Source organism: Amphiprion ocellaris, chromosome 3 (assembly GCF_022539595.1).
Source record: "Amphiprion ocellaris isolate individual 3 ecotype Okinawa chromosome 3, ASM2253959v1, whole genome shotgun sequence".
Lineage (NCBI taxonomy): Eukaryota > Metazoa > Chordata > Actinopteri > Pomacentridae > Amphiprion > Amphiprion ocellaris.
The window spans coordinates 30,677,773-30,696,297 of record NC_072768.1 but is presented as its reverse complement, the minus strand read 5'-3'; the positions used below and the strand labels follow the sequence as shown (position 1 = coordinate 30,696,297).

Genomic DNA, 18,525 nt, shown 5'->3' with positions numbered 1-18,525 from the left:
ACAGTGAGGCGGCTACAACCAGTGATAAACCTCAGAGCTCAGTGGTAGATAGGAGTCGAGGACTGTAGGCAGCTGGTTGAAGCACACATATACACAACATTGCCATAGTCAAGCATCGGCAAAAAAGTAGCTGACATCAGAAGCTTCCCAGCTCTGAGTGAGAAACATGATTTGTTTCTATAGTAGAAACCGAGCTTCACCTTTAATTTAGAAATCAAGTTTTTGACATGGACTTTGAGAGAAAGATCTTTATCAATAGTTAATCCCAGGTACTTGTAACTGGTGACCAGCTCTAAAGTTTTACCATGGCCAGTTCTAATTGAGGGGATATCCTCCGAGCAAACAGAATAATTTGAAAAAAAGCATCAGTTTGCCTGTGCAATCGAGTGTGAACAGCAGTAAATTACAGAATCATCCCCATAAAGATGTTATGAGGCATCTGGGAAGTTTGCACTCAGATTATTAATGTAGACCAGGGCTATTCAATTAAAAATTCACTGGGGCCGGATTTTCAGATTAAGAACATGAGCTGGGCCGGACGTTTTTAGCAGACAGTGAGCGAAGTTAACCATTTAAAATAAACACAAACAGATAACAAAGACACTGGATGTTTATTAACGTATTGCCACATCCAAAAGGACATAAACATAATAGAAGAGCAGTACTTAAACTAAACCTGTGCTGAAATACTGCTTCTTTAAATTTTACATTTCAAACACACAACTTCAACACATTTTGATAGGTAAATATAAGCACAGGTTAAGGTGCATATGAACACAAAAACTAAGTGCCGATTAGAAACACCATCTTTTGTTTTGGTCACATCTCAAAGTGCATTAAAAAGTAACTTGGTTAACAGTAACTTTTCAGAACTTGAGACATTTTTCTTCTTTTGAAATAACAAAAAACAGAGTTTGTCCCTGTCCATATTTGGTCTCATCTGAGACAGTCGCATCTTCAGTGCATATAATAAAAAAATAAACAGTAGGCACAGTGATATCCCTTTGAAATGAAATAAAGCTGACATCAAAGTGCATAATAAAGTGCAACTAAGTGAAATAACTGTCAAAACAAAATGTCTTTCTTAAATATTAAACTTATAATAAGTGAACATAAAATAGTCACATAAATACATAAAACTACCTTTAGTGTCTGCTACAGCACGCTGCTTTGTTGCACTTACCATGTCTCGAAGACATCTGTGGCCAGAATGTTTGACGTGTCAGACCTGTTTGATAGCAATGTCACACTCGTCTTAACTGTATCGTCCGTTAAAACTTCATCCACGACAGCCAACATGCAGTCCTTCACAGTTTCTGAGTCTGTGAACGGCCTCTTTTTCGTGGCCCTTTCCTGAGCTGTGCAGGTCCGCTTCATTGTAGTACAGCTCCGGTTGTAAGATGCAGTCAAACTTTGAATTATAGCCGCTCTCTCATGACATCCCTCGGGAAAGTTTGTCCGAAACGCGGCATGTTTTTCAATGTGGTGTCTTCGGACATTATAATCTTTCAGCGCTGCAACGCACTCGTTGCAGAGTAAACGCATTGGTTTGGCGTTCGGACTTGGTGGTAAATAAATAAATACTTGTCAGTCCACGCAGGATTAAACCGACGGTTTTCCTCGCCGAGTTGTCGTTTCAGGATAGAAAAAGACATGCTGCTATTTTCGCCTGTATAGAACTGCTAATGTTAACTTTTCAAACGCGTCTCCTCAACACAATGCATTGTGGGTTAGTTGCTAGGTTACGGCAAGTGTTGCATTCAATGTTCGCAATAATGTTGGAATTTTTGTAAGAACTTGTCGTCTCGAGGGTTGCTTTCGGGACGCATGTGGCCCGCGGGCCGCTAGTTGAATAGGGCTGCTTTAGATGGTTGGAAAGGGGTCATTGGGGGGTGGGCCAGTTGTCAGGGGCCCGCGGGCCGCCAATTGAATAGGCCCGAGGTACACCTTTTGTGACCTCAAGAAAGGTAGAACTAACTCCAGCCATTTGAACACACTGTGTCCTACTTGCCAAATAATCTGCAACCCGAGAGGCAGCTTGTTTGAAGGTGCCAGTCTTGAGGAGAATTCCTAACAGAAGACTGTGATCCACAGTGTCAAATGCCTTGGATAGGTCAATGAACAGAGCAACACAAAACCTTTTTGAGTCCAGTGCCTCAAACACATCATTTAAAACTTTAAGTGCAGCAGTTGCAGTGCTGTGCTGCTTCCTAAAACCTGACTGAAGGGGGTCAAGAATGTTGTTGGATTCTAAAAATTCCTTCAGTTGATCACAAACCAATTTTTCAAATACTTTGGCCAGAATACATAATTTAGAAATAGGCCTGTAATTATTCACTACTGTGGGATCACCTCCTTTTAGCAGTGGGAGGACAAAGGCGGATTTCCAAACTTTAGGACGTTTGTTTATCCTGAGGCTTAGATTAAAAATACAAGTTAAAGGCTCAGCAATGAAGTCAGCAGCCAGTATTAGAAAAAAATGGATCCAAACTATCAGGACCAGCTGATTTTTTTGAATCAACTTTTTTAGTGCACTACAGACCTCAGAAATAGACAGAGGTTCAAAATGAACTTTTTATAGGCACTGTAACCATTTTCAAAATTCTCTTCACAACAGAAACAACAGCCTCTGAGAAGCAAAACCCAGTAAATTTTTATTTTTTTATATATATATATATATATATATATATAGAGAGAGAGAGAGAGAGAGAGAGAGAGAGAGAGAGAGAGAGAGAGAGAGAGAGAGAGAGAGAGAGAGAGAGAGAGAGAGAGAGAGAGAGAGAGAGAGAGAGAGAGAGATCTATATATATATATTAGAATTGTGCAGCAAGGCAGGCCCGCTTGGTCATTTCAGTGAATTAGTCATCATAACGATAGCACTATCTCTCTGCACATAAATGCTGCCCCAAAACAACTCCCCTGTCACTATATTGCAGAGGTACTAAGGTATCTTTGGCTTAGCTCTGCAGAGCACGATTACAATTGGTTTAAAGAAATACAAACAAGTCAGAGCATTCTTTCCAAAAAAGCAGAAACATAAGCAGGTGCAGTCAGACCATTCTCCAGCTTGGACACGGTGCTGTGGAGATAGGTCCAGCTGTGCGAAACTATAATTAAAGAAACATTTACTATATATATACATTTTGTCTTTATCATAGACACAACAACATACAGTTAGCACAGGATATTTGATTTTACTTAAATAAAAAAAGAATGTACATCACATTGTAACAACAGAAACAACATCATTTAAAAAGTTTACACATATTTGTACAATTACACCGTTTAATAAAACCCTCACATCCAAAAGACACAATAACTCAACGGAGAAATGTTGATAGTGATGACACAACACAAAAATGAAACCTGAGAAACCACAAAGAAAATGAGTTGCATTAAGCAAAGACAGGTCAGAAAACACACAACGGCTAAATAGCTAAATGAGGCAACGTGGCATGATCAACTGGTATCAATTTTGCAAAAATGAGAACAGTAAAACCTTTTGCCCAGAAACAAAATGGAAAAACTACAAAAGAGGAAAAGATTTGGCAATGATAGAGCTTTAGATATGCTGATCACATAGAACAATTTATTCAAACAGTTGACTTCATGTGCAATTTTATATGTGAAAAAAAAGACAAAATATTATTCTTACTTTAGCTCTATGATTAGATTGATTTAAATAAAACAACAACTTGCCACGCTTTGGACGGTTTAATATCAGTATCAAAAAGGTCACATTTGTAATCAGTCAGTGAAATCAAGGAAATCTGATGGGCAATAAAAGTAATAAACGCTGGTGTGACCAACTTCAGATACATGTTCCACTGAACAGAAAACACAGTTAAAGGTCGGCAGGAGCAGAGACACCATTTTAAAGCCGACAAACCTGTATAGCATGTTTGTCATGGACAAAAAAATATTTGGCTAATTTGTGCCATCAAATAAAAGAGAAGATTGGACGTTGTGAGGGCAGAAAAAATGTCGCTCAGCAGACAGCAGTGTTTTAAAAGGCTACTCAGAAGTACCCACCCTGCAGAGAGCAACAATGAGTATTTTTGTGATTCATTTTTATTCAGTGAAACCTCTGGGCTGAATAAAATGAACTAGTGAATAAACACAAGCTAAATTGTATTTCCTTGTTAGTTTTTTTTTCTTTTTAAACTTTAGTTTTAGTCAATAGCCTTAAAAAAAAGAAATATGAAAACTACTTCTTGGCATATTCTGAAAGAAAGCTAAAGCTAGAAAAAAGCTAGAAAAAATGTGCATTTCGGACTGTTGCATTCCATAGTTATACACTACCAGTCAAAAGTTTGGACACACCTTCTCATTCAATGCTTTTTATTTATTTGTATTATTTTCTATATTGTAGATTAATACTGAAGATTATTTTTTTTTGTTTACAACATAATTCCATATGTATTCATTTATAGTTTTTATGTCTTCAGTATTGATTTACTATGTACAAAATAATTCAATAAAAACCACTGAATGAGAAGGTGTGTCCAAATTTTTGACTGGTAGTACATTATATGTAGCTTGTGTTTTGTTTTTTAGTTTTCCGTGGCATACTGATTATAGAAGAAAACTAAAGAGAAAGCAGAAACAAATGAGACAAAATGTCAAAAGGTTTACAGTTCATATCTGTGTCATTAGCTACAGCTTCACCCTTCAGCTGAGAAAAAATAAGATAAAAGATCAGCTGGAATTTGTGGTTTCCACTTAATTAAACGTCTCACATACAATAGTTGTTAAACATTCATTTAGAATACAAACACTTTAGACCATCACATAAAAAATGCACTGTAACATGAACTGACAGTAAGGCGTAGCTGCAGTAATACAATACAGAGCCATATAATGAAGGTGTATAATTCCCTGAAGACACTAATGTACATTAATGAGGTTTAAATATGTTCACCTAATAAGAGTGTAATATTTAATTAAATGTTCTGCCTTATATGAATTTCTTGGCATGAATTTTCAGAAAGTTAAAAAAAATTATAGCTTCTTTAAAATAAGGAAAATGCTGCTTTTTTTCCTTTCTGGTCTGAATAAGTTGGTGTTTCAAACTAAACAAAACATCTGATGGACATTTCTCACTATATCGGTCTTTTAAGTTCCATTTTGATTTAGTTGTAAATTGTTTTTGATATTCTCACGCCATTAATGTTACGCATCTTTGACAAAAGACAACAGCAAGACAAATCTTTGTGTCCTTCGGTTTTCATCTGGTTTCTCATGTTTTTTGTTGTTATGAAAAATGACAAAAAACATGTAAAATGCCTTTCCGTGATGATTATTTTCCGAAATATACCAGCTTTTAGGCTGCCTATCTGCGAGAGGATTATGAAGTAACACCAGTGGTTACGTCAACGTAGGCAGAAATGCATAATAGTTTATAGTGTACAGTCCTGGGCTGCTGTTTCACACCTCTGTGATGTGTGCAGTAGACTGTTAAGCTGCAACTAATTGCTTAGTTATTTATTTAACATCAGAAAATAATGAAAAATGTCCATTCCAGTTTCTCACTCATTTTTGTGCGATCAATAGTCCCAAACCCAAAGATATTCAGCTTACAGTGATATACAAAACAGAGAAAAGTAACAAATCTTCACATTGGTAAAGCTGCAGGAAGATAATAATTTCAGTTTTTGACTGATAAGTGACCCAAATTGTTGATATATTATCAAAATTTTGGTTAGTCCGGTAACCATTTCAGCACACCTACACTGTGAAGTTAACTTTCTGGTGTAGAATACCTCAGTGGGAGTTACACGCACTGCAACTAGTCATGTAACATAGCTGACTGATGAGCTGCAGTGGTGGTAATTTCTCAGATTAAATCCCACTAAGTAAGCCCCCTGAGCAGCTTTTAATTTGATATAATATCGATACAGAAAAAGCGGAGTTGCATTATCATCAATCAAATAAGAGCAAAGTAGATGTAACTGGAGAGTACACTACTTTTTTGTTTGTTCCGGCTGTTGTTTGACCACCAGCTTATAGCTGTGAACTGACGGTAAACTAACACTCAAGCATGATGTCCAGTTTTCTGTAAAACTATTCAGGAACAGCGATTGATTTTGGATTGGTTGATTCTGTCAAGACATCAGTGTCTGGGTGGAATCAGCTGATTTACTATCAGGATACCAGCAGCTGAAACTGAAGTCAGCAGCAGTTTGAAGACGCCACTGGTGAATGAAGTGTAGCAGTTGTAGTGTTTGTGTTAAAGCTGCCCTCTGCTGAAGGAGTTACTGTGTCTCTGGGTTGGTGGCTGTAGCGATGGTAACAATCTTCATGTACTGAGTGTAGATGGCGTCGAATGCCTCGTCTCTGTGTATCATCGCTCCGAACACCATCGGCTGTAACAGCAGAGCAGACAGAGGAGAAGAACACGAGATCCAACACCAACAAAGAGGGAGTTTTTGTCAATGCAGGGACACTTTACTCAAGTAGGAACAATTTTAGGTAGATGCTCTTTTATGTGACTTAAAATAACAATAACTACTGTACTTTTTTACTCCTCTAGACCTTTTTTAAATTTTTTTTTTTTACAGATAAACGGATGACTAAATATTTTTTTAGTATTTGGCCTGTCACCACCAACATGTTTCATTGTGAGTTTGATTCAGTGCGCTATCATTTTCTCTCTTGCTGGTCTTCTTACACACAGCCCTCTGTTATTACTGCCACAAATCTGCATTGGAATTCATCAGCAAATCAAACTTTTTTTCCACCATCTACTGTGAAATGCTGCCCTGTCCTAGTCCACTCCAAGAGTTCCCTCCTAAGAAAATCCTCCTCCTCTAAAACACTGATAGACAGCCTCTTTTAACAGTTGACGGCAATCCTGTGCTATATATTTAGCAAATTCTGTATCTGTGGTGACGATGCTTTTCTATGTCTCAAAGAATAAAGTTTGATGTATTGATCTTTAAATGTATTGATTACTTTTTCAGCCTTTTCTAGCATTTAACAAAGCCATCAATCTGCTTCAGTTTAATTTCTGATCTAGAAATAGAGAACTGAAATATTTCGTCTTCATTTGTGTTTTAAATGTTTCTAAACCCTCAAACATTTCGGGTATTTCCAGGTTTACGTGAAGATATGACTGATTTTCCATGTGGTATTGACTAGTTGCACTACAAATTAAAGACTCTGCTGTTTCCACTGTGTCTCTGAAGCCCCCATTCTCTGAGCTCTTACCTTTTGGGTGGACGGCGTTGCTACGGAGATACCCATCCCAGATCCTGGAAGCACTGACAAAACTTTGTACTGTGAGGGACAGAGAAGACAGTGTTCACATTAAAACTAACTTTAATTAATCAGCATCACCTTTCGTTACAGAAGATTACAACACCACACAAGAGACAGCTGAAGTGTAACCAGAATTCCAGGGCCTGCCTTATTACTCCGCCAAGAAGGCAGAGCCTCGGCGAAGTTATGTGATGACTGTCACTGGTTTGTCTGTTTGTCTGTCTGTTAGCAACATTACTCAAAAACGGACTCACAGATTAGGATGAAATTTTCAGGGAAGGTCAGGGACCAAGTGATTAGATTTTGGCAGTGATGCAGCTTATAGTCTGGATCCACAGATTTCTTAAAGATTTCTGTATCATTGCGAGATAGCGGAACGGCGTCACTGTAACTATGACTACAGAGAACACTACATCAGCTGCCTGCTGACAGTCACGATTGCAATCCTACTACAAATCAACCGCTGCGGACCGCTAATTTTTTAAAGGTTTCATCTGTCGGAATTCGTACGACTGAGCAGCCTTGGCAGAGCACTGCGCTCTCTGAGTGCTTTTCTTGCTCAAAATACCACATTTGTAACTACGCTAATAAATTAAATTCCTGCCTTCAACAAAGACTTTTTCAGCATTAGGTCATGTGGCTCATTTGACACGTCTACACAAGAAAGGTACCTTTAAAACACTATATAACACTGTTGTGTATTTTACTCTTCTGTCTCTTAGTGATCTTTAAAACACACAATTTCCCATAAAGGTTAAACCACCATGACTTAAGTGTCACATGTCTTATAACAGCAGCATAGACAATCAAACACTACAGAGAACTAAAAGGGCTATGAATTGAACCAACAAGGCATTAGAAGAAATTGTTCATCTGAATGTATGAACATAAAAAGAACAGCGATTGTGTAAGGACTTGCTGCCGAGCTGTGGATTGACTATGATAGTAGCTGCTGCAGTGGAGCTGGATTGTCTCAGAATTTGGAAGTCAGTCCTCAAAGACAATCAATGACAGATCACATCCAGAAACTAGCAGGACACAAATTAGACTTTACCTGATGATTATCAACAGCAGGAGCAAATCCAACGGAATATATAATGTTACATGACAATGTTATATCGCTTTTTTTAAAGTATCATCTTCCTGCAGCCGACACATACCTTCTGGATGTCGGTGATGTCGAGCAATTTGATGACTTTGTTCCTCTTTGAGGATCCCGACCTGGAGCTGGAGCTCTCAAAGCACAGGTAACTGAGGAGACACAGAAGACTCTGTTAACTCCTATCATACAACCGCAGTATGCCAGACAGCAAAATATTAAGATGAAGCAGTATATCCCAATTGTATGCATACTGCAGCAAACATAACATTGATAATTTATCTGTTATTGCTTGTTGTGCACCGTCCAGCGGAAGCTATTTATATTTTCGTCATGCCATGTATGATGACAATGAAGCCATTCTAATTCTAATTCTGTATTTATAAGGACAGCTGCAGTATGTATTTCAACTGGAAAGAAAAAGCAAATGATTTGAAATGTAGCCAGGTGTTTGGCAACAGCTGAAAATTTCATTTGATGATCTGGAAACCTTAAGTGTGATAAATATGCAAAAATAGAAGATTTCTGTAGGGGGGCAAATACTTTTGCACGGCACTGTATGTTAAACTATCAGTGCTTTAACATTTTCTTTAGAATTCTGTTAAAGAAGTTTTTCAACCACCTCATTCCTCAGTTTAAGGATTTATTAGCATACAGTATCATCATGTGCACAATCATTTCTTCTCTGCAACTGCTAATAAACACCTTTAATAACAGCATTAAATTACTTCTTGGAAGCTCAGAGTCCTGTCAGTATGTCATAATGTTTTACAGTCTTCACTATCAGCAGGGAGGCTTTTGTTACATACCAGTATATTTCTAGCTTTATTCAGCGTCATGGATTCACGCTGAGCAACCACTTAATAATTAACCAATATTCCAACAAACTCCAACAAATTGGATTTTTCCTTCCCAGACTTCTTTTTCTCAATCTCAAACTGTGTTTACTGGCAGCCCTATTACAAGCTCTACTACAAGGTCTAATAAGGTCTACAACAGGAAGAGGGAGTTGATTTTCTTTCTTTTTAGTCTGTTTTTCATAACTCGTGGACAGCAGACCCTTACCTGCAACCACGAAAAACCAACAGCGTACACAAATAAAGGAATTCCTATTGCTTAATTTCTGCTATACTGAGTGCAGCAATTCCACTATTCACATTAGCATTTTCAAAAATGGCACCTATCATTTCAAACAAGCTTTTTTGAAGAATTGCAGAGTTTTTTTGGGTGTTTTTAATCTTAGTTTTTGCCATTTCCATTAACCATTCCTAAGCAATACTTCACATAATGTGTGGGGGACTTACTTCTCAGTGACGTACAGCACTCCGTTGCGGATGTAGTCTGTCGGTGTCCTCCTGTCTCTGTTGATGAGGCAGCAGCGCCAGCCGTTCTCACACACTGAAACAATTATTAAAACACTCCCGATATTAACAGTTAAATTCCTGACAATATGAAGACCTTAGGAAAGCATTTAGACCTTTACAGTGAAGATAAATCTCCAGACAGCACGTTAACTGAATAAATATTGCACTCAGCTACAACGCTGACTGTTACTAGCAGGACCAGGTTCAAACATCAAGCTGCCACAGAGGTTCCATGTATAATAGAAACTTGATGATATCAGACAACTTTAAAGAGACAGGAGTTCCGCTCTAAAGCTTGAAAGGTTACTCTGATTATGGAGAAATTGTCTTAATTATTTAAAATACAACACAGGCTGTTGCTTTGGAAAGCATTCAGACCCATTCAATTTTTGCGCCCTTTACAATGCTGTTAACCCTTATGATGCAGAATATGGGTCAAAAGTGACCCAAATCCACTGGAAAATGGGTATCTCCTGACCCTCACTATGCATCAAAGGTTTAATTAAAATTAACAGTTTCCAGTCTTTTGCTGTATGCCATTCCCCTTCTCTATTTCCCCACTTTTCTCGCTCTCTCTACAGCCAAAAAGCAAAAAAAAAAAAATCCCACACTTCTCACTGAAGCCATAAAGTCCAAGGAAGTCTCTACAAACCTCTATGATAAAACTATAGCAAGACATACAACGAGACAATGACATCACCACTTCTGAAGCTTTGAGCGCTTTCAGAAGAACACTGGGCTGAATGTCCTCAACCATCTAAACTCATGCTAGAGACTGTCATTCGGGCAAACTAAGGAACCAAGCAAGAAGGGTCTTTTGTCAGGGAGATGATCAACATCCCAATGTTCTCTCTAACAGAGCTTCAGGAGTCCTCAGCTGAGATGGAGAACCAGCTTGAGAGACAACCGTCTCATCAGCACTCCACCAATCAGGTCTAGACAGAAGCCGCTCAGGGGTAAAAGATACATGACAGCTGCTTGGAGTTGTCAAACTGCATTTAAAGGACTCTTAAATCAAGAAGACAAAGATGATAGGATAAAAACTAAATTCTTTGACTTCAAGCACCGCCTCCCCCTTCCCCCACACACCTGTCAGAGGACGCTCGCTCTCCGGCAGGTTGAACACCTCGTGAAAAGCTCCTCTCTTGGTGCTGTAGTATCGTCCCCCGTCCTCGTCCCGGCTGACGCCCAGAGGAGCCGCTGCAGTGACGCTGCCTCGACCCCCGGCCGTAGGAACCTGAGCAGGTGGACAAAGGAGCAGGTGATAGATCAGCACATCGGCAGGAGGAGAGGCGCTGCTGTGGTAGCATCCTTAGCATCAATGCAGTCAAATGTAGCAGTGTAGCATTACACAGCTGAGTTGACAACTCATCTGTCTGGGTGTGTTCACAGCTGTTTGACGAACTGGGCCACAGTGTTTATGATAACTATGATTTTATGCCGTTCCTGTGTTGTTGGTAATGTCGCTGCAGTGATTATCTCAGACAGTATAAGCTGCCTTTGTCCTGAACATGGGTGGGCTGGAGGAAAGAAGTTGCTTCTGTGACTGCAGTGATTACTGCTGGCCAACATTTACATTTACTGTTAGTGCTAAGATTTGTTCCTCATTTTAAAACTCAGATACAGTACCATTCAAAAGTGTGGGGTCACTTAGAAATGTACTTATTTTTGGAAGAAAAGCATTTTTTTCAGTGAAGATGACATTAAATGAATCAGAAATACAGTCTAGATATTGTTAATGTGGTAAATGACTATTCTTGCTGGAAACGGCTGATTTTTAATGGAATATAAACATAGAGATACAGAGGAACATTTCCAGCAACCATCACTCCTGTGTTCTAACAGTACACAGTGTTAGCTCATCGTGTTGAAAGGCTAATTGATGATTAGAAAACCCCTGTGCAGTTATGTTAGCACATGAATAAAAGTGTAAGTTTTCATGGAAAACATGAAATTGCCTGGGTGATTCCATACTTTGGAACGAGTCAAACTGGGCTGCAGCGACTCACCGTTGAAAAAGTGTAATGGTTTTCTGTGTATGTTCTCTGTGATGAAACTGTAACCTTTGTCCTGTGCTGGAGAACAGAACCAGCACAAACATGTAGTTTAAAACCTCCATTTGGGAAAAATATTGGCGTAAAACTTGACCTGAAAATTAACAAAACAAATTAAGTTCTGATATAAACTTGAAAAATGTCAGTTTTAAAAAAATATTGTCTTGAGGTGGTGATAGAAGAAAGGTCAAAGGGGAATTAAAATGAGAACCAGACCGAAGACTTGGGGATGCACCACCCTGAAAACAAGATGGATAATTTTCTATAATACTGTTACAATAGGATTAGAAATAAACCCTGGCTGACTGATTTTTAATTGTTCTACTGACAATTTACTTCTATTTGTGAATATGTGTTTTAGGACAAAAAACTTAAACTTTTAGGAGCATGAAAGTAGAATCCAACCAGAAAATTTTAGGTTAGCGACGAAATGAAAAATTAAGAATATAATATCTATGGATGAATCGGAATTGTCAGGAACATCATGTATGAAAATGAAAACAGCTTGAAGAGTGAGATATGTCATCAGATACGTTAGCGCTCTACTGACTCCAACATTTTGTCCACCAGACATAGTGACTAGTTTATTTTCAAGTGTGAACTGTACAGTTCAGTGCATATGTGTTACAAATGTTATCAAAACATTTATATGTATTACGGATTGTGCAAGGAAAATTAATGCTGGCAAACTATCTAATCAAATCATGATTTGATTCGTGTTAGCACTAAATGTAAATATCAATATACAGTTGTCATCAGTCTTAAATACTGATTGGGCTAAAGGAAATCTTCAATAAAAACAAGAAGACAAATCTTGACTCATCGAATCCTACCTTACCTGGACTTAGGCATCAGGTCTTGCCACAGCTGCATCCTAACATCTATGTACACAGGCAAAAATCTGTGCAAATTTGATCAAAATCTACAAATTCAGGAGAAATCTAACCTACGTTTGTCCTGAGGGTGGAGCACGAGGAAAGGTCATGGGGTCATTTCAATCTAAAGAGAAGCAGGATTGAGATCAGGACACGTTGTACTGATAGTCTGACTAGGAGGTGTGGGGATGTCTCCTCTACAGCTGACAGACAGATAGACAATCACTACTGATTCTGTCAGAAGTAAAACAGCAGCTGATTGGTTACATTCAGTGATGTCAGTCACAGCTGATGACATCTCTAAATACAGCACACACCGTGACTGTAAATAAAACACACACACACAGCAGGATCCTACCTGTTCACACTCAGACAGCTGAGAGAGAAAGACACCAACATCAGCTCAGACAAACCAAGAAATTGGAGCCAGTAACACACTGATCCAGTCTGTGCTGGTTTGATGTGCTGGCAAAGATGCACATGAAGGAATTCCTGCTGTCATGTAACTCGCAGATGAATCGAACAGTACACTGATTGACTTCAGACTGGCGCTGTGCTCTGTTAGCTGTGTGTGGATGTGTCTCAGGGTTTGGACTGACCCGTCTGCTCAGCGTGGTGTTGCTACGCTCCTTCAGCTGCAGGTCGGTGGGTAAGTTGGTCCAGATGATGTAGGGGGTGTCGTAGCGCTGCCTCAGCTTGGGACAACTCTTGAAGATGAAATCGATGATGAAGAATTTGATACCTGCATACACGCCTGAAAAGGAAAAAGACTCGAGTCAGATTTACTCAGCAGTGCTAAACCTGCACTCAGTAACATTCATCCACAGTTTGTGTGATATTGGGCACAGACATGACTTCGGTCAGATGATCACTTTGTCTGTGTCAATCTGCTGACGTGCAACAAGATGATAATATGTCAAAGCTGCCTGTGAGTCTGTCATTGTATTTTGGAGTATTTCTTCCCACAGAAATGGTCAAAAATCCCTCCATGAAAACATAATCTAGCAAGTCCCTGCTACTTGGTTTTCATAGAATGCACTGAGACCAAAAAAAAAAACTGGTAGCGTTATCTGGTCATCGGTAAGCATGTCTGTAAATCCACTTAGAAATCATAACAAAACGTCAGAGTTTAAAGGTTTTCTGCAGTGATCCAGTGATGTTTGCCAGTACAATGTTAAAACAGGAAACAGGAGCTGCTAAAAATTCCTTCAGCATAGATTCAATGGTACTAATTTGCCAAAATGTAAAAAATACAGATCTAAAGCAAGACGTAAGCAGTCACACAGCCTATATCGAGGCAAATGTTTCAACAACAGAAACGTGGCATATAAAATCCATGTTCTACGCTTTTAAGACATTTTACATATGTTATTTAGAGTGTGGAGGTGTGAGGCAACACGTATATAAACAATACAAATCAGCTTGTACACTATAGAACAGTGTGATAAGAACAACAAGTGGATTCAAGATTTTAAAAATAAAATTTAAAAAAAACACATTTTTTTTGCTTATATTATTGCAGGGATTATTGTTAACAATATCTACATTTACTGTTAGTGTTGAAATCATTTTAAAACTCACACATTTATTTCACTGGGTGGAGTCAAATCGGGCTGCAGCGACCCACAAAATGTCATGCTTTGCTGAGTGTGCTCTCTGTGTTTTGGACGGTCAATTTAACAGGAGTCTGAGGATGCCACCTTGTATTCTGGAAAGTTTTACTCATTTTTCACAGTTTTTTTGAAAATGATTAATGGCCTAATCAAAAAAATAAAACGAATCAATAATGAAAATAATTTCTATTTGCTGCAGCCCTATTTTCAGCTATTATTTCATTTAAAGTCAATGATATTCATGCATGAGTAGTGCACTTTAAAGGAACCAAGAGTAATGTTTTTGAAGCTTGATCAGTATTTGTACATTTGTCTTTTTATTTTTTCTCAATTTTTTTCTCAAAAAAAACCCCGAAAAAATTACTCACATTGACAGAGCAAGTAAGATGGAGTCATGTTTAGTACAGTCAGTGAAGTACTACAATATAAATGCAACTTGCTTGTGTTGCGTAACTTCAGAATAGTTGTGTGTAGTCAATTCAGCATAACTGTATTTATTCCATTAAAAATAATTGTGTTTATTGAAATCAGGACAATTACAATCATTACATTTAACATAACTGTCTTTAGTAAAATCAACATAACTGTATGATGAAGTATTTAAGTAAGACAGTTTGTTAAGATTTACTTAAAAAGATGTAGTAATAATTAGTTTACTAGTCTTTTTCCCATTTATTCAACCTAGTTTCATGAGACCGATTGACATAACTAAGTTAAGGAAGTATGATGTCTCATTTCTTTGAGAGTAGATAAGATAAACTATGATTTTTAAGAGCTTTATTGATCTCTCACCGATTCACAAAGTGTGTGGAGTTTATGTTTACGTAGAATTTTCTGTCTGTATGATTGGAGAGCTCCCAGCTGCATTTCTACCATCGATTTTGTTTGGTTTTTTTCTTGCAGATACCTAGTAGTAGTAGTTTGATGGAGATTTTACATTGGAGGGCCACACTACAACGAAAAACTGTATATTAATATATGACGTACCTATGATGAATCCCAGCAGTTTGAATGGCAGCAGGCACGAGGATATGAAGGCCACCCACAGACCAACGTACAGCTTCTGAGTCAACTCCGGCTGAACCCACATGAACAGACTGCGTCCACACACAGACACACAAACACACAGTGTTTTAGGCAACTTGGTGCATAGAACTGATAGTTCTGATCAGTTCAAACTGGAAAGAAGTGTGTGTGGCAAACTCACTTCTTTATTTTCTCCAAGATGTTGGCCATCTTCCCAAACAGATTCTGCAGCAATGTAATAAATAAAAACTAAATAAAATGTGATGAGAGATATCAGCTGTGACTTAAAGCCTCTGAATGTCCATCTTGTCTCACCTGAGCTTTCTGAGCAACATCCAGAACCAGCTGGAACTTCTCAGACACTGTGAGGTCTTCTTTCGGAGGCTCCTGGTAATCAAGATAGAGCTGTAAGTATATAAAACACTGAGGCCAGCTACATCACACCTGATATTATAGAAAACCCTGGCAATACACAATTAAGTATAATTCCTCTGTTTTACTGAACATGCAGTGAGTTGTCCAGCAGATGGAGCTGTTTGTCCATTTGGGAGATAGGGTTTCATGTGGCTCCTTCTTAAGTCTAAACTCTCATGCAGAAAAGTAAACAGTGGACTTAAAATAAAGATCCTGCAGAGGTAAAGAGATTTCTCACCACTGGCTCCGAGACCTCAGGTACGATGCTCCACTGGATCCTCCAGCCCCTTAGAGTATCATGAGAACATACAGGCACAGATGAGATCATTTCAGACTCACTACATACCTACACTGAGTCAAAATATTATGACCAACAATGCCTAGAATGCTGTTGGTCCTTTGCGTGCCACTAGAACAGCTGTGACCTGAAAGTGTCTTGTAACAAAGTAACAAGCTTTTCTGTTTGTGAGATGTTCTGATTGATCTCATCTGGACAGAACTATCTGAACCTTGAGAAAGTAGCTCAGGTATGTAAACACGCATCATTGTTATGAGATAATCAGTGCTCTGGAATTGGCCATAATACTTATATGTCAAACTGTCAAAATTCAGAACCTAAAGTGATCAGAGTCATGAGGTGTTTTAGAATCGTTCATGTGTACTGCTCACCGGTTCACTCTGTAAATGCAAAAACTAGCAGTCAGTACCAAAATAACTAAACAAATCCCTTTTTTGTAAATGAATCACTTCTTGAAAAGATTTTTTCCCCTAACTTAAGCATGTTACTCCTTTAATTTTATTTAACTTTCAAAATTTATTACATCCTCTTTAACTACTTCAAGTTTCTATATACAAAGTTTTGAACATAAATACAGCAGGAATGTAATAAATTCCTGCTGTATTTAGTATGGCAGCAAACATCTATCTGCTATATAAAGACAGAGTGGAGTAATGATGTCCCGAGGAGAAAATAAAGCCGCACTCCCTCTGTGTGTGTTGTAATACGTGTCTCTGTTCTATATATCAACTGGGCCAGCTGAGTGTGCATATTAGTGCACATTAGTGCAAGTGTGTTCCTCCCACTGAAACAGCTGGTCCTCCCCACCTTTGACAGACTGAGAGTGACCTCTGACACTGCCTTGATAAAGCAAAAGTGCTGCTCAAGCCAGAGTCTGAAAAAACAGAAAGTATTTGCTTTATTTATGTTTTATTATTTAAGCTCAGTGTGAGAGTTTCTATTGCTGTTTTGTTGCTCTCCTCCATTGTCGTCTGCTCTCAGTACTGTGTGTGTTTCCGTTGCTGTATGGATGAAACAGACACACATGGGCCAGAAGAGAGCAAAGGAGAGAGGTGACATGAAGAAAACGTTACTCGAGTGTACAACAACTCTTTACAGTCATTTATTGTATTTCATAATGTTAATATGGGCTAATGGTGTGAGCTCAAATTAACACAGGATAAGCCAAGAGCAATATAGCAGCATCTGTTGTTAGATTTGCTATGATGGTACTGAATGCAAAACTAGAAAGGCCTACCTAACAAAGTAACTTTTGAACACTGTATATAGAAAAAATTTAGAATACGACTAGACTGCATTTGCACCAGATTTGGCAAAGCAGCAAGGGAGACTATGTATCAAATGAATTTGGAGAATAAGCTGATGATATAAACCACTGCCCATTTCAAGTTAAATAGAGCAGTAGTACAAATACTGCTTTGACACCAATTTTATCTGATTTCAAACAGAAACAAGGCAGCGAAAGTGGGTTTTGCAGTCTTTGAGCTAAAAAAAGATTAAACAAGAGTGATGCGCTTTGTATTATTACAGCAAAGAATCTGAATGTGGACTTGATCTACAGTCAGACAGGGCTGTAACATCCCTGTCTTTAGTCTGGTTCTGATTGTGGCTGTCTGACAGGAAGTGGTCAGAACTTGCACTGACCTGGCAATGAGGTAATTCAAGGAGAGACGGAGGATGGCGAGGAACAGGAACATGGGGATGGCCCAGCCATGCCATGCTGCATACATATATACCTGTGGAAGACGCACACATGAAGTGTATTTCTGAGGCAGAATGTCTACAAATGTTTAACCATTACTGGTAGGTGTATTAAGATCCATTTTCAGAAGAACCCTGATGGCTGAACATCTGTCCCTGTGTGGACTCACAATGAAGGCGATGGCTGACGTGTAGACGGAGTACCAGCTGGATAAGGCAGAGAGGTTCCTCATGAAGTTGGTCACAGGTCTGAATCCTCGTTCTGGAAAAAGGACAGCAGAGTGACTGACCAATCACAGATGGACAATATATCATGACAAAAAACATCAGCTCTGTCCAGATGTCCCTTTTTTAAGTTTTGAGGTAAAACTGTTAAATAAGTCAACTAAAGTGCTTTTTCTGGGTTAAGCATGTGACCAAATGATTGCAGAAAGCACTGAGCATTTGGTCCAGGTTTGTCTTTCCCAATTACATACACTACCACTCAAAAGATCGGGGTCACTCAAAAACATCTTATTTTTGAAAGAAAAGCCTTTTTTTCAATGAAGATAACATTAAATGAATAAGAAATACAGTCTAGACATTGTAAATGTGGTAAATGACTATTCTAGCTGGAAACGGCTGATTTTTAATGTAATATTTCTACATCGGGGTACAGAGGCAACAATGAGCAGTTAGGTGCAGCTACCAAAGGGAGGCAGCCAAATGGTGGGTGCGTAGTGATGTATGGGTGCATGTATGTATGTATGTATGTATGTATGTATGTATGTATGTATGTATGTATGTATGTATGTATGTGTGTGTGTATGTATGTGTGTGTG

The 18,525-nt window shown here is 38.5% G+C and overlaps 1 protein-coding gene across 2 annotated transcripts in view; it reads right to left on the bottom strand.

Annotated features, from left to right (window-relative positions):
- Positions 1-3,174: 3,174 nt before the first annotated feature.
- LOC111566195 (GRAM domain-containing protein 4-like) overlaps positions 3,175-18,525 on the bottom strand; it is a 24,110-nt gene continuing 8,759 nt past the window's right edge. The window contains exons 8-20 of one of the 2 annotated variants that reach the window (XM_055009189.1): positions 17,875-17,966; positions 17,648-17,739; positions 15,944-15,992; positions 15,607-15,678; positions 15,473-15,516; positions 15,253-15,362; positions 13,252-13,406; positions 13,011-13,028; positions 10,813-10,960; positions 9,664-9,757; positions 8,421-8,511; positions 7,210-7,278; positions 3,175-6,365 (exon numbers count right to left, since the gene is read on the bottom strand). In XM_055009189.1, coding sequence (XP_054865164.1) covers positions 6,255-6,365; positions 7,210-7,278; positions 8,421-8,511; positions 9,664-9,757; positions 10,813-10,960; positions 13,011-13,028; positions 13,252-13,406; positions 15,253-15,362; positions 15,473-15,516; positions 15,607-15,678; positions 15,944-15,992; positions 17,648-17,739; positions 17,875-17,966 — 1,145 coding nt within the window. In that variant the 3' untranslated portion in view covers positions 3,175-6,254. The remainder of the gene's footprint in view (positions 6,366-7,209; positions 7,279-8,420; positions 8,512-9,663; positions 9,758-10,812; positions 10,961-13,010; positions 13,029-13,251; positions 13,407-15,252; positions 15,363-15,472; positions 15,517-15,606; positions 15,679-15,943; positions 15,993-17,647; positions 17,740-17,874; positions 17,967-18,525) is intronic. The other variant, XM_023266668.3, reaches the window with a different exon arrangement.